Source organism: Callorhinus ursinus, unplaced genomic scaffold, assembly GCF_003265705.2.
Source record: "Callorhinus ursinus isolate GAN/ISIS: 27379988/994484 unplaced genomic scaffold, GSC_fseal_2.0 scaffold28, whole genome shotgun sequence".
In the NCBI taxonomy this organism is placed as follows: Eukaryota; Metazoa; Chordata; class Mammalia; order Carnivora; family Otariidae; genus Callorhinus; species Callorhinus ursinus.
This window is the reverse complement of record NW_027397090.1, coordinates 20477771-20500545: the sequence shown is the minus strand read 5'-3', so window position 1 is coordinate 20500545 and position 22775 is coordinate 20477771. Positions and strand designations below refer to the sequence as shown.

General features: G+C 53.7%; 1 protein-coding gene across 1 annotated transcript in view; it reads left to right on the top strand.

Annotated features, from left to right (window-relative positions):
- Window positions 1-176: 176 nt before the first annotated feature.
- Window positions 177-22775, top strand: part of PHF2 (PHD finger protein 2) — a gene marked incomplete at its 5' end in the record, with an annotated part of 72098 nt that continues 49499 nt past the window's right edge. The window contains one exon of the mRNA XM_073878267.1: window positions 177-304. Within this exon, the coding sequence (XP_073734368.1) occupies window positions 177-304 (128 nt within the window). The remainder of the gene's footprint in view (window positions 305-22775) is intronic.

The following is a 22775-nucleotide window of genomic DNA, read 5'->3' as shown; positions in this document are numbered from 1 at the left end:
GCCCGGGGCGGGGGCCGGGGCCGGGGCGGGCGCCCCTCGCGCAGCGCACAAAGCGGGCCCGGGGGCCGCGCCGGGAAGTTGGGGCGCCGCGGGCCGGGCGGCTGACAGCAGGGGCCGCGGGGAGGCCGGCTTCAGGCCCAGGCCCGGCCCGCCGCCTCCCCCGCGAAGTTGCAGGAACTTTCCCCGCGCGGGCCCCGGAGAGGCGCGAGCGGCGGCCCGGACGCCGGCGGGCCCGGCCAGGGGGGCGGCCGGCGCGCCCACTCTCCGTCGCGGCCCCCGAGCCCCGGGACGCGGTCCGGGCCGGGTAGGGTGGGGGGACCCCGGCCGGTTACCCGCACCCCCCGCACCCCACCTCCCCTCCCTCTTCGCCCCGCGGGGGTGGGTGACAGAACGGCGTTGGTGGGGGTGGGGGTGTTGTTGCCGGTTGGTGCCCCGTTCCCCCCCTCCTCTGCTCCAGACAGGGACGCCCCGGGTTCGACTTGACCTTATGCTCTCTGGGGGCCGTGGGGTGGGGGAGGTAGAGCTGGGCCCTGGCCCGCGGCTGTGACCTGGCCCTATGCCCAGTTTTCAAAGCGAGGCCCCTTCCCACCCAGAAGTAAATGGGAAGGAGGAAGAGGAGGTGCCCGCGGTGCCCAGACTGCTCCAACAGGTTCTCACGTGTCGGGGCCTGGGCAGGACGGGGGGCCAGGGGCCGGACAGGGGCTGGCCAGGGCTGTGTGCCCTCTGTGGCTGCCCCTCGGACCCAGCGCCAGCAGGTGGTGGGTGCTGGTGTGTGCTGCTGGGTGGTCCCCAGTCCCCAGAGGAGAACCTCCCACTCATCTGAAGGGTGGATGGGCTGGTGGCCCTGCCGGTTCCCATGTTGAGAACCCAGGCAGCCCAGTGGGACAGGAGCTGCCCAGCTGGGTCGGCGCCAGGCGGGGTCCCAGCTCAGTGCTGGTGACAGGGACCCTGTGAGGAGGGGTGGGACTGCTCTGGGCAGGGACATCTCCTGAAATCCCCTGGGCCTGCGGGGCTGCCTTCCTGCCTGTGGATGCCCAAGGCTGCAGAGCCTCCCGGGGCCGGGGGGGCGGGGGGCTGAACACAGGACCCTCCAGAACAGTGCAGCTGCACACCCACCCCCAGCGCCCGCGTGAAGTTCATGGCCCGGCCAAGGGTGAGAGCTGCCGTCTGATCCTTCAGGGCTGCTCAGTTCCAGAGGTGATGGCAAGCTGACCCCGAGCGCCCTGCATATGGGGGGTCCTCCCTTCTTCCCCCACCCCACCCGGGGCCTGCTGAGCTCCCTGGGTGCCCAGGTTTGGGGAAGGCCTGGGAGGACCTTGGGCTGCCGAGGGGCCCCCTCCACTGGGTTGGGAAGGCAGGCGAGGTCTGAGCTAGACTTTGAGACTTGGTGTGAAGGGCAGGCAGTGGAGAGGGGCTGAGGGCTGGCATGCCTGGCGGGTGGCATTTGCTGGACTGGCCAGGGCAGAGTTGGGGGAGAGGTACGTTTGGGTAAGCCTTATCTCTTTTATTTCTCAGTTCTCAGTGGAGGTCTTTGATTTGATCCAACGTCGGCACAGGTCATTTCATCAGCCCAGATTCATTTCCACCCACATGGGGTGGCCTTGGGGTCTGCAAGGGGCTGTGTTTTCCCCCCCTCTGTGGGCACATTTTCTGTGCATCTAATCAAGGGCTCCTTGCAGGAGTGAGCCCTGAGACTGTAGCTTTCCCAGGTGGCTCAGTGCAGGTGCCAAGACGGGGCACGCAGGGTCAGGGGTTGGGCCTGGGCCATGTGTGGCCCTCCCTCCCCACCCCTGCATGGACCCCCCTTCTGTAATGGGAAGGTGTATGATGATCCCTGTGCTGCCCCATCTCTAGGTATTTCTGGCTGACCCAGACTTTCCAGATCCACGACCCACCTGTACTCTTGTTTACTTTGTGTTCAGCAGCTCGACTCTTTTATTTTATTTTGTTTTGCTTTATTTTATTTATATTATTTTGTTGTTTTTAGAGCGAGGGAGGGGGTGAGGGGAATACTGAGCAGGCTCCATGCCCAGTGCGGAGCCTCACATGGGGCTTGAACTCATGACCTGAGCCAGAAATCAAGAGTTGGACACTTAACCGACTGAGCCACCCAGGCACCCCCTCGACTCATTTTTTTAAAGTTTAAATACTTTATAACTTTTTATTTTAGAGAATTTTGGACTTAAAGAGTTACAAAAATGGTTGTGTTCCTATAAGCGTCATCCTGCCTCCTCTGAAGTCAGCACCGCCCCAGACCATGCTACAAGCATGGAAACTGAGGCAGAAACGTGGGGGCAGCGCTGTTAACCAAACTGTAGGCCCTAGCAGGTTACTTAGCTAGGTTTTCCCTGTGCTGCCCTTTTTCGTTCCAGGACCCCATGGTGCATTTCAGTCTCCTGAATATTTCTTTTAGAAGGAAACTTCGTATCATACCCTGAAATAGCACATTAGTGTAACTCGCCACAGACAGTACCTGTAAAAATAAACATAACTGTTAATAACAGGCTCCGGCTTGTCCCACCTGTGACCCCTCACGTCTCTCCAGGGCACCTTGTTTTGGGGGGACTGGGAAGGGTCTCTGTGGTTACCCACACTCAGAGTGGCCCAGACTTTGCTGGGAGGACTGCAGCAGTGTCCCCAGGCTAGGGCGTGGTTGGGGCAGCCCCATTCTAGGGGCAGAGCCTGCTCCCAGGGTGTGTTTGCCTCTCCAGGAAGCCCCAGGCACCCTGAGCGGCGGTCCCGGCGTTCCCCAGGGAGGCCTCTCTGCTGCACTGGGCTGGAAGTGTGGTCAGCCAGGAAGGCAGGAGCCCGTGTGGCCCCCCATCTCCTGGGGCCGGGGCACCTTGCCAGCCCACCCGGCCTTCACCCGCACCGGGTACGTTGCCTCGGAAGCTGGCTTTGACTAGGGAGGGAGGGAGTTTGTGGCTGGCCGCCTTGCGAACTGTCTTGTCTGTGTGTCTGGTAGGCAGGTGTGGCACCCATGGCACTGGGGACCTTTTTCCTCCTGGGTGGGCCAGGCAATGGGTGGCCTGTGTCTTCCACCAGACCCCGCGTGTCTCAACCCCGGCCTGCGGTGAGGTGTGTGGCCGCTGGGGCCGGTCGCTGTAGGGAATGACCCAGCGTCTCACCTTGTCACCACCCAGGTGTGAAGAGTCCCTGTCTCTGGGCAATGGGAATGATTCTGTTAAAGTATCAGACATCCCAAAGCTTTCTGGTCCCCTTTCAGTTGCCTGTTCTGTTGATTCCAAGGCACTTTGGAGGCCTGATCGGTAAAATTGATTTTAAGGAGCTTGGAAGCTGGAGGTGCCGTGCGAACCCTTCGGCGACAGAAGTTTCACTGACTTCGTGGTGAATGTTTCTGGGTGCACATTCTGTGTGGGGTGCAGAGGTTCCTGGGCTCACAAGGCAGACCCGTCTCCTCCTGTGGGGTTTCTTCGACCAGAGTCAGGCTTGCACATGAGGAGCTCGGTGCCAGCCTGGGGGGCCCTGCCTCAGTCCTGAGGGAGCCCCGTGGGGCCAAGACCAGGCGTGAGGCAAGGAGGCCCATCAGCCACGGCCTTAGGCCTTTGATGTGTCCAGGAGGGGGAGCCTGGCTGGGTCTCTGAGCCCAGGAGCGAAGGGGGAATTTGATAGGGTTCCTCTGCTGCCATGGGGCTGAGGGCGGGGCCGGGAGCCGGTCCCCAGGGGAGAGATGGTGGGCATGAGGGTGGGGTGCGTTCTGGCGTGGCTCTCTGATTCCTGCTTGTCTGTCTGTCTGGGCTCCTCCTCGCAGGGGGGCCCTGTCTCTGGGCTCCCCTTCCCAGGACTGGTTGGCTTTTGTGGGCTCTTGCCATGACCCCCATCCCACCCAGCCATAAGCTTCTTGGGGCAGAGCTGGCCAGGGTCCTTGGCCCCATGGTGCCGGGTGACACTGAGCAGAGCTCCAGGCCGGCCCTGTTGGCCCGCGGAGTATGTGTGCTTGGAGGGAAAGGAGGGTCCACCAGGGCCGATGTTGTAGCCCCCACAACTGGAGTGGGCTGTTAAGTCCTTGAACCAGGGATTCCTGAATATGGGAGGAGATGGAATAGAGGTGTGTTTGACGGGTTTGTGGGCAAGACAGTTAATCATTCTGGAACAAGGATTTCTCAGTGTGTGAGTTTAAGAAGCTGTGAGCAGGTGGGGGTGACGTCCTGCTGGCGTCTAGAAGGCAGAGAGGAGGCCCCTGTCCCTCGGTCCTTAGACTCGGAGTCGGGCTCATCGAGAGTGCCAGAATGTTTGCTTTTACTGGAAGTAGTAGCTGGAAGTGTGCTTGGTGGGAGCCTCTGCCCCGCCGTCGGCGTTAGTCGGGGTCGCTGGGGCTCAGGCCTGGCTGCACATGGCCTGAGACTGGGCCAAGTGCCCACCTCGGCACCCTGTCCTCTGGGGCCATCCCCTCGCCTCTGTGCTCCGGGCGCCTGGCCATGTGGCAGGGCTTTATCCCAAAAGAACGAGGGGATTGAGGGTAAGTGTCGGCCAGGAAATGGGGTTGTGCTGGGAGAATCCAGCTCCTAAAATTCCTGGTGTGGGATGAGCAAAGCCCTCAGTTGGCTTCTAACTGGCCGATGTGGCTGCAGCGCCACCTCCCCCCCCAAACCTTGGGCTGCTCTCTGGCATCAGGCTTCGCTGTCCTCATTGGTTCCTGCAGTGGCCTGGCTGGTTGTGGGGCCGGCCACCTCGTCCTCTCACTTCAAGCAGAGAGGGGGACTTGGCTCCTTGCTCCCAGAAGGCGCACACGTTCAGCTTGGGTTCCTCTGGCTCAAGGGCCCGAACGAACACCAGGCACCAACAACCCCATTCACGTCCATGGTTTCGCAGACCCGCACGGAAGGAAACACCTTTGCAGCAGGGAGTCACTCGCAGAGCCAGGTGGGCAAGCTGGGCTCTTCGCGGCACCCCGAGTCCCAGGTGTGCCTGGCGCCCCGCCGGCCCTGCTCTCAGCCGTCTCTGCCTCTACCCCTCTCCCTCCGTCTTCTTTCCTGTCCGCCTTGGTCCTCAGCTCTTTGGCTTGGTGTGGGAGACCCTAACCCTGGTGTAAAGTCTGTCCACTTCCCCCCAGTGTGCGCGGTGATCAGCAAAAAAACTTGGGATTCCAGCCAGTGACTGGCTTTGACCGCAGAACATAAAGACTGAAGGTCCTTGTGGTGTTTGTCCAGGCGAGTGGAGAAACCAGCCTTTTATCTTTTTTTTTTTTTAATTGGGAGTGAAAGTCACACATCATGACCATGAGTATTTTAAAGTGCGTGGTTTATGATATCTAGTGCGTTCAGAATGTTGCGCAGCCATCACCTCTGTCTGGTTCCCAAACGTTTTCATCACCCAGGAAGAAGACTCCAAACCCCTTAATCAGCAGCTCCGCACCTCCCACACGCCTCTGCAGCCCTGGACAGCTGTCCACGTGTTTGCTCTGTCCCAGTGGATTTCACTGTTCTGGACGTTTCCTACAAATGGCCCTACAGTATGGAACCTGTGTGTGGCTTCTAACACGTGGCGTGGTTTTTAGGTTCCTCCGTGCTGTGGCAGGTGTCGGAGCTTCACGGATGTTGTCCGGCCGAGTAATACTCCGTTGGGTGGACAGACCGTGTTTGTTTACCCATTCGCCAGTCGATGGATGTTGGGGTTTTTCTGCCCATGGCAATTGTCAGTAGTGCTGCTGTGAACACTCGTGTACAAATATTGGTTTGAAGACCTCTCTTCGTTTCTTTGGGGAATTACTGTGTCCTGTGGTTATTCTGTGTTTAACTGTTGAAGTGACCACAGCTGGTTCCCACAGTGGCTGCACCGATCCGCATTCCTGCTGCCGACGTGGGAGCCGTCTGATACCGCTTCATCTTTGCTAACACCTGTTATTTCCCGCTTTCTAAATCACGGGCCTCCGGATGGCTGTGAAGTAGAATCTCATTATCGTTTTGATATACATTTTCCTAATGGCTGATGATGTCGCGTGTGGTTTCATGCGCCCATCGTCCCTTTGCCTTTGTGAGAGAAATGTCTGTTGAAACACTTTGCCCATATTTAAATTGGGTTGTCTTTTTATTGTTGAATTTTAAGAGTGTTTTATATGTTTTGAACACTTAGCAGATGCACGATTTGCCAGTATTTTCCTATTCTGTGAGCTGTCTTTTCACTTTTGTGGTAATGTCCGTGGATGCACCAAAGTTTTAATCTTGGTGACATCCAATTTTATGTTTTTTCTTCTATTGCCTGTGCTTTTGGTGTCGTATCTAAGAATCCAGTGTCAAATCCAAGGTCACGAAGATTGGCCCCTTTGATTTCTTCTTAGAGTTTTAGAATTTTAGCTCTTCTATTTGGTTTTTGATTTAGTTAATTTTTATACGATTTGAGGTAGGGATCACCTGCATTTGTTTGCAAGTGGACATCCAGTTGTCCCAGTACCTCTTACTTAGAAGACTGTTCTTTCCCTATTGAAAGTCTCGGTAGCCTTGTTGAAAACCATTTGACCTCGTACACATCTTTCTGGACACTGTTCCATTCTGTGGTCTGTGTGTCTTTCCTTACACCAGAGCCACGCTGTGTTGGCGATGGCAGCTTTGTGGTAGGTTTTGAAGCCAGGCGGTGCAAGACCTCCAGCTTTGTTCTTTTTAAAATACTGTTTCAGCTCCTCAGGACTCCTGGCAGTTCCATAGGAATTTAAGGATTGGCCTCGGTTTCTTGGGAAGGGGCTGTTGGGGTTTGGACAGGGATTGCGTTGAATCTGTAGGTTGCTCACCGTGGGTGGTGCTGACATCTGAACGGTATTACGTGTTCTGATCCCTGAGCTCAGGGTGTCTTTCCATTTATTTAGATTTAGGTCTTTGATTTCTTTCAGCGGTATTTTGTAAATCCTTCATCCCTTTGTTAAGCTTATTGCTACGTATTTTATTCCTTTGGGTGCAATGGTAAGTGGGATCATTTCTGTAACTTACTTTTTGGATCATTCATTGCTGGTACTTTTACCTCTTTTTAAAAGAAATCACCTTTTAGCGACTGGATGATCAGAACAAGGCATGTGCAGGACACAGGTGTTCATGTGTGTGCTGGGGCATGCGCACATGTAGCAGCACGCCTCTGGACATTTTGTACCGTGTGTCCACACACATGGGGTGGGGTGCTGTCCTTTATAACCGTGTTTGTTGGGCCTCACCTCTGTCACATCCTGGCATTTTTCATACACTTATGTGGGGGCCCCATGCAGGTCTCCACCTCCTTTGGCCTCCCCTTTGAGGAAGCCATGGTGGGGCGGGTCGAGGCCTGCTGCTGGGTTGCGCTGCACGCAGCCTTGCTGACCTTCCCATTGCCTCCAGAGTTGTGGTGATGGGCAGTGCTGATTGGGAGGGGAGCCAACCGAGGCGTGAGAGATCAGCTCACTGAGGTTGACTCCACAACATGATGGGCGGGACAGCAGCACTGTGCCCCTGGAGACGGGGGTGCTGTCCAGGACCCCAGAAGGTGGACAGGCCCAGGGACACGAGCCTGCAGCATGCCTCAGCACTGCTCCCTGGGCTGAATGGGGGCTGAGGACAGTGAATGAGCCCCTGGGACAGTAGCCTGGGCTGTTGACTGAACAGTCAACGACAGTCTGGCACCCTGTGCCGATCTCCCCAGCTGTTTTGGAGTGAGGCTTGTGACAACAGGGACACCCGGGAGGTGAGGGCGTTTCCTGCCACTGGTTTGCACCCAGCCCTGGGCACTTCCTGACTGTGGTCCCTTGTTCTCCCAGTGGCTCCCGAGGGCGCTGGACCTGGGTCTGCTTAGGAGAGTCTGGCTGGGAGAAGGCCAGTGGCCATGGGTCACCCAGCTCCCTCTCTGCTCCAACCAGTGAAAGCCACGCTGGTTTTGTGCTGTAGGCAGTGAGGATTCCCCGGGTTTCAGACACTGGCGGCGCTGTGCGCTGGGGTGGCTCCTCGCCTGCCAAATGAGGCAGCTGTCAGGTCATCAGTGGGCACCTCAGGCCCCGGGCTCTGTTCTAGGCCCTGCAGGCAGTGCTGGGCACTCTTGTGCTGGGGCAGTCGGGTGCTGGTCAGAGGCCACCCAGAGTACCCTGTGTGGGAGGGGAGATGGGTGGGGAGGCACCCTGGGATATGGGCCAGGGGTGGGAGTTCCCATTTTATTTTCAACTCAGTAGGATCAGGACAGAGCGGGATGTTCTCTAGTGTCCATCTAGTTAACCAGATTCTGTTCTATAGCTGCACGCTGTGGATGTAGGGGCGAGTGGGGGAGAGATCAGAGACCAGCTGCAGGGGTGGGGGGAGTCCTGGTGGGGAGGGAGGGGGGAGAGATGGGGGTGAGTTCCTGGGGGGATATGGGGGGCCCTGAGAGGAGGGAGGGGAGCCTTGGGGGAGGAATGGGGGAGGGGTGGTGACTCTTTGATCCCAGTCTGGATGCTCGTGGAGCAGGCCCCAGCCTTGTGTGGGTGCAGGCTCAGGCTTTCCAGCGCCCCCAGCGGCAGTGGCCTGGTGCGGGGCTCTCCAGCGCCCCCTGGCGGCCTGGCGTGGGTGCAGGCACGGGCTCTCCAGCGCCCCCCTCCCCCCCCCCCACCTCGCCCCCGCGGCCTGGTGCAGGTGCAGGTGTAGGTGCGGCACGGGCTCTCCAGCGCCCCCAGCGGCAGTGGCCTGGTATGGGTCTCTCCAGCGCTCCCCTGGCTGCCTGGCCCGAGTGCGGGCGGGGGGCTCTCCAGCGCCCCCCGGCGGCTTGGTGCAAGTGCAGGTGCAGGGCTCTCCGGGGCACCCAGCTGCCTGGGCCCCCGCCGTCTGTGCTGCCTGCTTGTGGTGCCGGGATCAGACGTGTGTATTTTGGGCCCAGGCCTGGGATGCGGAGATGGAAGTGTGAGTGACCCGCCCGGGGCGGGGGTGCGTGAGGCAGAGGCATGACCTCGCGTCTAGGGGTGGTGCCATATCTCAGCAGCTGGGTGCGGGACTGGGGCCCTTCACCTGGCTCCTGCCTCAAAGGACAGGTGCCTTGTGCCTGACCTCGGCCAGCGGGCGAGCACTGTGTCCCCTCCTGTCTCCCCTCCCCGGACTGTAAAATTTCTGGGGGCCCTGAGGGCAGTGCCAGCAGTTGACTGGCAGTGTTCACTTCAGGGGCCCCTCTGGCCGGCAGTCTTGGGTGGGGTGCAGACCGCAGCAGGGGCCTGCCCTGCCCACCTGCCCTGTCCACCCCGTGTTCCCCTGCTGCTCCCAGCACTCTCCCTCCCCCACGGCCACGAGCTCCTGTAGACCAGTCGGCGGGCTTTGGTGGGCCGGGAGGGCGCCCTGTGGTCCCTGCCTCCAGCGTTGGGTGAAGGCTTGGAGCAGGAGGCAAGCAGAGCTGGGGTCAGGCTGAGAAAAGACTCTAAATACTTGAAACTGACCCCAGACAGGACACATCTGGAGAAATAGTGTGTGCGGGGGCAGGGTTGACTGGCCCGCGCTCTGAGCATGCGGGGTGGGCCCTGCTCGTTGAGCCGCGTGCGGAACACCACTCCGGCCTCTGTCCCCATCCCGGGGTGTGCCCGCCTCCAGGTGTGGGGACACGCTGGGGGCACATGCATGCCCCAGGGGGCTGGCGGGCGGCAGCTGAACTTCCTCAGGTGGGAATCGGAGCTTCTGACTTTTCTTATACTTATTTACTGTGATAAGGAATATCTGCTTTTATTTTTTTAAATGGAGATTATGTCATGAAAAGCTTGTCTTCTCCTCCGAACCGGCCAGGTTCCAGCTTCTTGAGAACTCGAGTGGGAGTCCTGTTTGTGCAGGACGCACCGCGCCCCGTCCACAGGTGCCCGGGGCCGCTGCTGTGCCAGACACTGCTTCTTGCGCGCCGACCACGCGGGCTCGGCCTGCACCTTCTGGGCTGCGTCCTGTCCTGTCTGTGTCCCGTCCGCTGGCCTTCTGGTTGACGTTCAGCTTGCTTCTCGCCTTGAGCTCCCCCAGCTTCGCTCAGGGAATGTCCTGGCGTCTACGGTCACCTGCCCTGTGCAACCACGCCTGTCAGACAAGTTCCATGATGGAAGGGCGGGGTCGAAGGGTACAGACAGTGTTGCAGATTGTAAAACGGGCAGGTGCCTTGTGCAGATCCCGCTCCTCGCTGGGCCACCGTTGCCTGACCCTTTCCGTCGTGGTCAGTTCAGTCTGGAAGGCAGTGCGCCTCACTCCCGTGTGGAGGGTGTGCTGTCGTATTTGTGCCCAGTGTGTCCCCCCGCCCTGCCATTGGTCTGCAGCTGCCCGTCCTGGAGCCCACGTCCTCTGAGCCTCCCCTCCCTGTGGCTGTGGGGTTTCCTCAGTGGCCCCGTGCTTTCCGACGAAGCCAGAGAGAGCAGGACCTGAGAAGTGAAATGAGAGGCAGCCTTCCCCAGATGGACGGGGCGTTCCCCTCCCTCCCGCCTCCTGTTGCCGGGCCCAGAGCCCCCCAGACCTCCAGGGCTGGCAGGGGTTGAAAGCTTGCCTGTTACTAAATAGCCCGCCTTCTTTCCTTTTGAGGCCTGTTGTGAGATCAGGCCTCATTTGCGTTTTTTTCCCTGTAAACTTTCTAATTTAGACTTGTTTTAGGCTTACAGAACAATTGCAGACATAGTAGAGATTGTGCGTACCCCTGGCTCAGTTTCCCTGACTGTCAGCACCACGTGTCACCACCTGCCCTGGTCACAGCTCCCTCGGCAGCCACTCCCTGTCCTGGTCCCCGCCCCGCCTGCCCACCGTCCAGCCTCCTCGGCCTCCTGGTCCCAGGCTGGCTTCTCACGCCAACCCCTTTGTGCCGTGATCCTGACACCAAAGACCCTTTGCGGTTTGTGCACCACTGAGGACCTGTGCCCCCAACTCTCGTGTGCTCTCCCCCAGGCACCTGCACACCCACCAGCTGTGCCCTTGCCCTGACGTGGGCAGCCTGATGGCGGCGGTTCCTGGGGCATGAATGCGAGCCCGCTGCACATGGCCCTGATTACACGGGCTACCACATAGGGTTGTGATGCTTCCCCCTTCAAGGATTCTTCCGCATCCCAAACTTGTGTTGTTTATTAGATTTCAATCTGCTATTTGGAAAAGAAGGATGTAATTAGACTGATCTTTGGAAGGTCCTTGGAAAAGCCAACAAGAGAGCAGCCTGGGTCCCAGGCTCTGCCTCGGGGCAGGTGTCGCTGCCCTAGAGTGGGGTATGTGAGCGGGCCTCTGGGGAGCACCAGTCCCAAGCCCCCTCTTTCCTACGGGAGAGGGAGGCTGCACAGCCGTCTGCCCCTCTCTCAGCCGGCGCTGTTTCCAGACCTTGGGGTGTCCTCGCAGAAGGGCTGGAACCCCCGTCGTTGGTGCTGACCTTGGGGGAGGGCCCCTGAGTCCCAAGCAGCACACGTCTAAGTGCGGGCAGCCCTGAGCCCCACTCAGGACACCTCCCATGTGGCGGGCGTCTGTCTGCCGCAGGCTGCTGTGGCTGCATGGTGTGAGGTGGTGGGGCAGGAGGAGGCAGCCGGTGTGTGTCTCCTCTCACCCCCGGGACTGCTCCGTGAGCCGGGCAGGGTCCCCGAGTTACAGATGGATATGATGCTCAGTGTTCCAAACACACCGCTGGGCTGGAGGCAGCTGAGCGCAGTCCGTGTCCTTCCCTGAGCTCCCAGCGACCGGCCACACCGGCCGCTGTTGAGGTATCTGTGGTACGTCATCCCTGCTCCAGGCCCCACACCCGCAGTCGTGGCTGCTGGGGGTTCGCTGGGGGTTTGGGGGCGAGGCCCTCCAGGTTTCCATATCCCAGTCTTTGCTTTTCTTGTCACGTGTGGTTAAAAACAAATGGCAAAGAACAGGTCCTAGAATGTTCCAGCGGGACAGGACCTCCAGGTGCACTGGTTTCTGCTCCTTCCGATGCAGCAGAGCCCTGGGGACCACGCCACCTGTCACTTGAGGGCTGCTCCCTGCTGTCAAGCACAGAGCTGGCCACCAGGGCCACCCCACACACCTTCCAGGCTGATGACCCCAGGGATGCGGTGGGGACTGAGGATCGGGCCTCACCTCCCTTGCTCTGGAGTCCTATTTCTGTTAATATGACCTTGACTGCTTTTGCTCTCTGGTCAGACTTGTCTTCCCAGCCCCCTTGTGGGTCTCTGACGGCTTTAGGGGACAGAGGGCTGCAATTCCCAGAGCTCCCGACAGAGGCATCTGCTCTGCATCTGCACCAGGTTTCCCTAGAAACTGCTGGAGTAGACTCTCCAAAACCTGCTTCTGATTCTTAAAGGGACCGTGCCCTTTATCTGGAACATCTGCTAAAAATCCACTGGAGCAGGTTTCAGAAATGTAGAGAGACGCTTTGAAGGACCCCAGACCGTCAGGCAAGCAGTTCGGGGATGGTGAAGTGGACCACGGTGTATGCGCAGGAAGCGGCAGGTTCAGCGGTGGGTTCACAGGAAAGTGTTTCCGCTGTGACGTTTGATGGAACAAAAAGTGAGAGAGTCAGAGTTGGTGTGCATTAGTTGGAACAAAACACACCTGAAGGAAATATGCCAACGTGTTAACAGGGTTGAGAGGAGGTGGGCTTCCTCAGGCCGTCCAGCTCAGGGCCCCCCTTGAAGCTGGCTTGTCTGGTGCTCAGCTGTCGGGCTTGTTTCATGGCCTGAGGCTGGCCCAGGCGGCCTCTCCAGGATGCTGCCCCAGGTGCGCTCTGGGGGTGTTTGGGCGGCTCGGCCACCCGGAGCCCAGGAGATGCCCAGGGCAGCGGCCCCTGTGCAGGGGACTTGGGGTCACTTCCAGGTGACACAGGAGGGTATGTCCCTGGGAAGCTGCCTCCGGTGCCCTCCTGTTGGCCTCGCCCTGCCCCCACAGCACTGGGGGTCCTACACGAGCCCCCCCACCTTTGTTGTGTGTTTGCACTTGTGCCCTTGGAAGCTGGTTTTACTGTGCGTGTTCTTTGTATGTGTTATTCTGTAGCCTGTTCGCCCCTCGGTGTAGGCCTCGGTGAGCCGACACTGTTGGACACCTCGGTTGTCAGACACCTGTCCCGGGGCCCTGCGGGGGCTCCCGAGGAGAGGGTGGGCCCGTTCTCAGGCCCAATGCAGTGACAGGCAGGGGTCAGGCGGTGCTGGCCTGGCTGGTGATGGCCATGCACCCCCAGAGCGGACCCCTCCTAGCAGCGTACCCCAGAGGGACCCAGGCCCGTTCACACTCATTGCAAGTGAGCAAGCGGTGGTGGGGCGAGGAGAGTGGTGTCCACAGCCCAGCAAGGGGAGCACCGTGCTCGCTGTTTGAGGGCGGCTGATGGCCTGCGCCTCACCTTCTCTGCACTGCACCAAGGCATGCACCGTGGCAGGCTGGGTGGGGGCCCACCCTTCACGCACAAAAGAGGGTCCCGTGAGTCTTTCAGGGTGCTGATGTGGTAAAGGAGAAAGTAGCCAGCTATGGACATACAGAGTCCATGTTTGGGATTGCTGCTGCTTTTTTTTTTTTTTTAATTCTTTTATTATTTATTTATTTATTTATTTAAAGATTCTTATTTATTTATTTGTCAGAGAGAGAGAGAGCACAAGCAGGGAGAGCAGCAGAGGGAGAGAGAGAAGCAGGCTCCCCGCTGAGCAGGGAGCCTGATGCGGGGCCCGATCCCAGGACCCTGGGACCATGACCTGAGCCGAAGGCAGACGCTTAACGACTGAGCCACCCAGGCGTCCCTGCTTGGCACTTCTGAGGGGTAGCTGTGTGCTGGCAGGAGGGTCTGCCTGGCCCTGAGAGGACCCAGAGGGTGGGGCTGTGCTCAGGGAGCCCAGCACAGCACGTGGGGAGGGCGTGAGCAAGGCCCACGTGCTGCTTCTGTTGGGGGAAGGGACTTCGCGTCCTGGGCCGTCCAGGCACCGGGCTCTCTGGTGATGGGACCCGGGGCCTGGTTAACGCACGTGATGGGAGATGCACGGAGCGCGTCTCTAGCTACCTCTTTCGGGCGTCTTGCCCAGCCTGCACCTCCGGGAGTGGAGCTGGCCGAGGCCCCTCTCCACGGGTCCCTCAGAGCAGCTTTACCTTGTGCTGTGTGTGCATTCTGGAAGACTCTGGTCCACCCTCTCAGAACGGCAGTATTAAACAAATGTGTCTAATTTGTTGCTTATGGAGTTTTAGATTTTAGTGTCCTTGTTCATTTCCAGAAGTTCTTGTGTTTGCAGATTTGTCTGATCATTTCTGTTGCTGACTGTGAGTGCCCCCCGCCCCCGCGGTCATTTAAAAGGACTTTGTGTTCTCTGTGAGATGGCTCTGTGACGTGCTGAGGGCTTAGTCCTGCTTTCCCTCGGGGTAGATCATCTCAGTTTGGAAATTTGAGCTGGGGGCGTGTGGTCTGTGGCGCACCTGCCCCTCAGTGTCACTTCCCGGGGGCGGGGTGCTCTGGGACGGCCCCCCAGTGCCCCTCCCGCCTGAGCTCGCTCGCAGGCTCGCAGTCCCCCCCTAGCGCAGTGCCTGCAGCCAGCTTGGGCAGCCTGACTTCTGCGCCTGCCCGACAAGGCCTTCCGGGGTCTGGCCTGTGGCCACAGTGGCGGAGGCAGAGGGAGTGTGAGGAGGCTTCCATCAGTTGAGCCTCCTGCAGCCTCGTGGGGAATGAGGCCCAGCAGCGCACCCCCACCGTGGGGCTGCCCTGGACCCGGCCTGTAGGACGCACAGCCAGGGACGTGTCCCCAGGTTGCGATCATTTCCCATTTTCCCCTGGCCTCAGATTTCGAGGTCATGCTGCCCAGGAGTCCCTTGGTTGATGGTAGCCCCCATCAGGCCTCCTGTGTGGGCCCTGGGGGCCCCAGAAACACCGGGAAACGTTGTCCTACATTCTTGGGAGCGTGTGTTTGAGGCAGAGTCTCAGCAGAGAGGATTTGGGTCCCAGGCTCCTTGGGTGGCTCTCATCCCGCGATGTTGCCGCTCAGGGGTGGCTGTAACACTGGGACAGACTGGTGGGGCCCTGCGGGGCAGAGCCTTCTAGTTGCCCCAGAGCCTGGGCTTCTTCGTCAGGGAGGGAACCCCTGTGTCATCTGGACTGGTGGGGGGTGCAGATGTGGGAAGGGAGCCGAGGAGTGGATACGGATGCCCAGGTCTGCTGCCTCCCAGCCGATGGCGTTGGTGCCCTGGGTCGCATGGCAAAGGTGGGGCACAACCCAGCTCTGTATACCTGCCTCCCCTCCCACCACCCCCTCCAGGGCCTGTCGGTGCCTGGCTGGCCAGCGAAGGGTAGGGACAGTTGGCTCCTAGCTGGGCATTCACAGGCAGTGGACACAATGTGTCCTGTAGGTGTTTTTGAGGGGCCATGGCCCCCCCCAGAATGCTGCTGATGCTGGATTCCTCCTGTCCACACAGCTGAGCTCATGGACTGTCACTTCGGCTTCCCCAGGCCAGCCGTCCCCTCAGCTTCTGGGGACTGCTCCCGCTGCTAGAGGTTTGCCTGCAGGGCCTACGTCCTGGGGCCCAGGATGCCCCCATAATCCGCAGACTCAAGTGGCAACCCACAGCCTGAGTTGGGGCATGTGGGGTGCTCCCTGAGTCCCTGCTGGCCTGTCCTGGGCCAGGACCCTGCACCTTTGTCCAGCCCGCCCTTACCTGCACACCTGCATGGAGAAGGAAGCCTTCCCCGCCCTCAGACTGGCCTTCTCCTGGAGCCTGTCCTGGTCCTGCAGGAACACCCCTCAGGCCGCCTCCCCAGGGGGCTGCGCGTGGGCCTGGCACACGCGCCCAACTTTGAGCCCAGCTCCAGTCACCTCGTTAGTCGGCATCTGCAGGCTGCGGCCCGGCCACCTCTGGGTCCCCAGCCCTCGGCTGGTTGTGGTCCTGATGTGCCCCAGCAACACATGGCCGGGTCCAGGGTGGGCTGGCCTGCACGCACAGGACTCACAGGACTCTGCCTGGCTGTTCATGGTCCACCTGGACACCCACTGGCCAAGGGGACATTTTTGCTGACTGGGAGGACACCCCAGCCCTGACCCAGGGAGCAGATGTAGGGGCGTGGGAGCCCCGAGGGGAGGACCTCGAGATGAGGGGAGTCCTCTGAGGTGGGAGAAGGCAGATGGTGCTCCAGGGATCAGACCAAGAGGTGGATGGTGGGCGGTGGTGGGCGGCTGAGGTGTCCAGGAATCCTGGGGCGGGGTGGGCTTGTGAGGGAGCAGGAGGCCTTACTTTCCAAGCGCCAGCCTTTCTCCACGTCTGTGAGGTTCTGAAGGTGAGCGGCACTGAGCCTCCCGACCGCTTGGGCCTCTCATGCCCGCCCCTCCCTCCACGTGCTCATCGTGCACTTGCTTCGAGTGGTATCTGTGACAGATGTTGTTGCCATAGGCTTTATTAGCGTTCCCATCACGCTTTTCCTGTTTTGGCAGCTTTTCTCCAGCACAAGAACCCTCATGGTTCTCAAAGACATGTGTGGAACTTTTCCTTTCTGATTAAAAAAAAATAGACTTTTAGAGTGGTTTGGATTATAGGAAGCTGGAGAGGAAAGTGCGGAGGGTCCCGTGTAGCCCTTCAGCGCCTGTGGGCTGTTGCGCACGCCTTGCCCGGTGCGGTACGTCTGCACAACCGATGAGCCTGGACGGTTGCACTGTCCTTCGTGACAAGTCCACGGTCGACTTCGGGCTTCACTCTTGCTGTGTGTGTCCCGTGGGATTATACAGAGTCCTCTCACTCCCTAGAAATCCTCTGTGCTTTGCCTCTTCATCCCTCCCTGTCCCCCAACCCCTGGCGGCGTCTTTTCACTGGCTCCATGGTTTTCTTTCCCAGAATGTCGTACAGTTGGAGTCATGCAGCCTTTTCAGGTTGGCTTCTTTCACTTAGTGATGTGCATTTAAGGTTCCTCCACATCTTCTCATGACTTAATAGCGCATTTCTTTTTAGTGTTATGTTTCCTCCTCTGGATGGACCACAGTTTATTTGTCCGCCACCCACTGAAGGACGTCTTAGATGCTTCCAAGTTTTGGCGATTATGAATAAAGCTGCTGTAAACATCCATGTGCAGGATTTTGTGTAAAGTTTTTAGCTTATTTGCGTCAACACCTAGGGTTTGCTTGGTGGATCCAATGGTAAGAGTGTGTTTAGTTAGTTTTTTTTTTTTAAGATTTTATTTATTTATTTGAGAGAGAGAGAGTGCCTGCACGCACGAGCAGGGGGGAGGGGCCGATGGAGAGGGAGAAGCAGACTGTCCGCTGACCAGGGAGCCCTACATGGGGCTCAGTCCCAGAACCCTGGAACCGTGACCTGTGTTTGGTCTCGTACGAAGCTGCCAGGCTGTCTTGTGGAGCCGCAGCGAGGGTCTGCGTTCCCGGCAGCCATGCCTGGGCTCTTGCCACTCCGCGTCCTCGCCAGCACTTGGCCTTGTCAGTGCCCTGGATTCTGGCCGTTCTAGTAGGCGCGCAGCGGAATCTTGTTATAATTTGCATTTCCCTGATGACGCGGGATGTGGAGCATCTTCTCATGCGTTATCTGACGTCTGTATGTCTTTTTTGGTGAGCTTTCTGTAGATCCTTTGCCCATTTTTAAATTGGGTTGTTAGTTTTCTTATCGCTGTGTGTATACTAGTCATTTACCAGGTATATGTTTTGCCAAGATTTTCGCTTAGTCTGTGGCTTATTTTTTCATTCACTTAAAAGTGTCTTTCACGGAGCAGAAGTTTAAAAAAATTTCAGTCAAGTTCAGGTTATCAGTTTTTTCCTTCATGGATCATGTCTTTGGTGTTTGAACCTAAAAAGGCATCAGCACACTCAGATTTTCTCCTGTGTCATTTTCTAGGAGATTGATTGTTTTGCATTTTACATTTAGGTCTAGGATTCATTTTGAGTTAATTTTTGTAAAGCTCTTAGATCTATGTTTTCATTCTTTGTGTGTGCATGCACACACGTGTGTGTGGATGTCTGGTTGTTCCAGTGTGTGTGTATGCATGTGCATGTGTGTGAGTGTGTATGGGGATGTCCACTTCCAGTGTGTGTACATGTGTGTGCGTGTTTGCATGTGTATGTTCAGTTGTTCCAGTGTGTGTACTTGTGTGTGCACATGTGTATATGTCCAGTTGTTCTGGCACCATCTTCCTCCATTGCACTGCCTTTGCTCCTTTGTCAGAGGTCAGTTGACTGTATTTATGGGGGTTTATTTCTAGGCTCTCCATTCTTTTACATTGATCTGTTTGTCTATTCTCTCATCAAAACCCCACTGTCTTGATTACTGTAGCTTTCTAGTAAGTCTTGAAGTTGGGTAGTGTCAGTCCTCCAGCTTTGTTCTTTTCCTTCGATTTTGTGTTGGCTGTTCTGGGTCTTTATCTCTCCATATGAATTTCAGAATCAGTTTGTTGACATTCATGGAATTTTATTTGTCTTTATTTTATTGTTTTAAAGATTTTATTTATTTATTTGACGGAGGGAGAGAGAGAGAGAGAGAGAGCACAAGCAGGGGGAGCAGCAAAGGGAGAAGCAGGCTCCCTGCTGCGGGGCTTGATCCCAGGATGCTGGGATCATGACCTGAGCCAAAGGCAGACGCTTAAGCAACTGAGCCACCCAGTTGCCCCTTAATTGGAATTTTAATTGGAATCACATTGGATCTACAGATGAAGTTGGGAAGAGCTGACATCTTGACAATATTGAGTTTTCCTGTCCATGAACATGGAACACTGCTCCATTTATTTAGTTCCTTGATTTCTTTCATCAGAGTTTTGTAGTTCTCGTCATGAAGGTCTTGCACGTATTTTGTTAGATTTATATCTAAATATTTCATATTTTTGAATGTTAACATAAATGGTATATGTTTTTTAATTTCAAATTCCAATGTTAATTGCTGGTGTATGAGAAAAGCAATTTACTTTTGTGTATTAACCTTGTATCCTACAAACTTGCTATGATCACTTATGGCTTCAGGAGTTCTTTTGTTGATTGCTTGGGATTTCCTGCATAGATACTCATGTCATCTGCAAACAAAGACAGTTTTATTTCTTCCTTCCCAATCTACATATCTTTTTTTCCCTCTTCCTATCTTATTTCATTAGCTACAGCTTCCAATACAATGTTAAATAGGAATGGTGAGAGTGGACATCCTTGTCTTGACCTGATCTTACTGGAAAAACATCTAGTTTCTCATATTACCTATAGTGTTAGCTGTAAGTTTTGTAGAGCTTTGCTCTTTAGAACAAAGAGAGGGAGGGAGTAGAGGGAGTTCCCCTCTGTTTTTAGTTTGCTGTGAATTTTTATCATGAAGGAATGTTGGATTTTGTCAAATACTTTTTTTTGCATCTATGGATATGATCATATTATTTTTCTTCTCTACCTTGCTTACGTGATGGTGGATTGCATTAACTGATTTTTGAGTATTGAACCAGCCTTACATACCTAGAATCAATCCCTATTGGTCATGGTGTATAATTTTTTTAATACACTGTTAAATTTGATTTTCTTCTATTTTTTTTAAAGATTTTATTTATTTATTTGACAAAGAGAGAGACAGCGAGAGAGGGAACACAAGCAGGGGGAGTGGGAGAGGGAGAAGCAGGTTTCCCACTGAGCAGAGAGCCCGATGTGGGGCTTGATCCCAGGACCCTGGGATCATGACCTGAGCCGAAGGAGGATGCTTAACCCACCAAGCCACCCAGGCGCCCTGATTTCCTAATGTTTTGTAGAAGAATTTTTTGTTTCTATGTTTATGAGAGATATTGGTCTGCAATTTTCCTTTCTCATAATACATTTGTTTGGCTTTGGTATTAAGGTAATGCTGGCCTCATAGAATGAGTTAGGAAGTATTTCCTCTACTTTTAATTCCTGGAAGAGATTATAGAAAATTGGTATAATCTCTTTCTTAAATATTTGGTAAAATTCATCAGTGAACCCATTGGGCATGGTATTTTTTGTTTTGGAAAGTTATTAATTATTAATTCAATTTCTTTTATAGATGTATACTAATTAGATTATTTCTCCTTGTGTGAGTTTTCAGTAGATTGAATCTTTGAAGGACTAGATTTTTTTTTCATCTAGGTTATTAAATGTGTGGGCATAGAGTTGTTCATGATATTCCTTTACTGTGCTTTTAATATTTGTGGGATCTGTAGTGATGGCCCCTCTCTCATTTCTGATATTAGTAATTTATGTCTTCTCTCTTTTTCTGTTAACTTAGAGGCATATCAGTGTACTGATTTTTTTCAAAGAATCTTCTTTTGCTTTCCTTGACTTTTCTCTATTTGCTGTCTTCAATTTTATTGATTTCTACTCTAATTTTCATTATGTGTTCTGCTTACTTTGGATTTTCTTTTCTTTTTCTAGTTTCCTCAGGTGGAAGTGGAGATGATTGGTTTTAGATGTTCTTTTGTAACATGTGCATTCAGTGGTATAAATCACATTCTAAGCACTGCTTTCAGTGCATCCCACAAATCTTGATAACTATTTCATTTCCATTTAGTTAGAAATATTTTAAGATTTCTCCTCAAACTTCTTTGAGTCTGTGTCATTTAGAAGTGTGTTATTTAATTTCCAAGTGTTTTATTAGAGTTTTCCAGTTACCATTTTGTTATTGATTTCTAGTGTAATTCCATTGTGGTGTGACTGTATCTTTTAAACAGTTTCTTTTAAATTTGTTAAGGTGTGTTTTATGGCTCAGAATGTGATCTTTTTTGGGCGAATGTTCTCTGCACGCTTGAGAGGAATGTTTATTCTGCTTTTGTTGGATGAAGTAGTCTATAAATATCAATTGGATCTAGTAGATTGATGATGTTCAGTTCAACTATGTCCTTTCTGATTTTTGTCTGCTGAAATCTTAATTGTTGATAAAGGATGTGGAAGTTGGCAGTATAGTAGTGTCTTTGTCTATTTCTCCTTGCAGTTCTGTTGGTTTTTGCCTTATATAGTTTGATGCTCTGTTATTAGGGGCATACACATTAAGGATTTTAATGTCTTCTTGGAAAATTAACCCCTTTATCATTATATAATTTCCCCCTTTATCCCAGTTATTTTTCTTGCTCCAAAGTTTACTTTGTCTGAAATTAATATGGTTACTTGGCTTTCTTTTGATTAGCATAAGCATGGTATAACTTTCTTCATCCTTTTACTTTTCCCCCCAGTTAAAACCTTTTTATTTTTATTTATTTTTTTAATAGACCTTCTTTTTTAAAGCAGTTTTAAGTTCACAGCAGAATTGCGTAGAAAGTGCAGAGAATTTCCCTTCCCCTTTCCCCACACTGTGCCTTTACTTTTAGTGTATATTTTTTTTATATTTAAAGCAGGTTTTAGTCTATATATTTTTATATTTAAAGCAGGTTTTTGATAGTGCATTGTAGCATCTTGCCTTTTTTCTCAATCTTGGAGTCTCTGTCTTTTAATTTGTATTTTAGACCACTGGTGTTTAAGGTGATCACTGATAATGCTGGATTAGTATGTACCATATTAGTTTCTGTTTTCTATTTGGTGCTTCTGTTCTTTTTTTGTCTTCTGCAATTTTTCTGCCTTCTCTGGTTTTAATCGAGCATTTTGCATGATTTCATTTTTTTCTCCTCTTCTAATATATCAATAATACTTCTTTTTAAACTTTTTTTTTAGCAGTTGCCCCTGCATTTGCAATATATATACTTATGGCTAAGCCAGGTCCCCTTGTGAATACACTATTAAGAACAGTGGAAGCTCCACACCCCATTCCCAGGTCCTTCCTCTGTCCCTTATACAAGTGTTGTCATTCATGTCATTTATTTCTAAGCTATAATCAAGTACATTGTTATTTTGTTTTACACAAACTATTATCTGTTATATCAGTAAAAATAAGAAAAATAAAATATTTTATGTTTCCTTAATTTATGCTTCTCTAACATTCTTCTTTTCTTAATGATGATCCAAATTTGTGACTTATATTCTTTCCTTCTCTCTGAATGTATTTCTTTAACATTTCTTCCAAGGCTGTCCTACTGGTGACAAATTCCCTCAGTTGTTTGTCTGAGAAAGTCTTTGTTTCTTTTTCACTTCTGAAGGATAACTTTTTAGGATACAAAATTCTAGGTTGGTATTTTTTTTCTTTCAAAACTATAAATGTTTCCACTCCACTCTTCCTGTTTGCATGGTTTCTAAGGAGAAGTTTGCTGTAATTCTTACTCTTGCTCTTCTGTAGATAAGATATTTCCCCCCCATGGCTCTTTTTATTTTCAAGATTTTGTCTTTGTTTTTGATTTTCTGCAGTTTGAATGTGATTTGCTGAGGTGTACATTTGGCATTTATCCTGCTTGCTGTTCTTTGAGCTTCCTGGATCTGGGTTTGGGGTCTGTCATTAATTTTGGAAAATGCTCAGCCATTATGATTTCAGATCTGTCCTCATTTCCTCTCTCTTTTGTCTCTTCAGGCCTGGCCGTCACACGTATGTTACTCCTTTATAGTCCCGCAGTCCTTGGATATTCTGTTTCATGTTTTTCTTTCTTTTTCTGCTTTGCTCTCCAGTTTTGAAATTTTCTGTTGACCTATCTTCAAGTTCACAGATTCTGTTTTTTAGGGGTTTATTTATTTATTTGAGAGAGAGAAAGAGAGAGATAGGGAGTGTGAGTGGGGGAGGGGCAAAAGGAGAGAGAGAATCACAAGCAGACTCCCCACTGAATGCAGACCCTGCGATCCCACGACCCTGAGATCACGACCTGAGCCAAAACCAAGAGTCAGACCCTTCACCGACTGAGCCACCCAGGCGTCCCTTCAAGCTCACAGATTCTTAGCTTGGCCTTGCCCAGTCTAGTGATGAGCCCCGCGAAGGCATTTTTTTGTTGCTGTTTTTGATTTCTGGATTTCCTCTCGTTTCCTTCTTTGAGTTTCCATCTTTCTATTTCTGCTCCTCATTTGTTCTCACATGCTGTCCACCTTTTCCATTAAA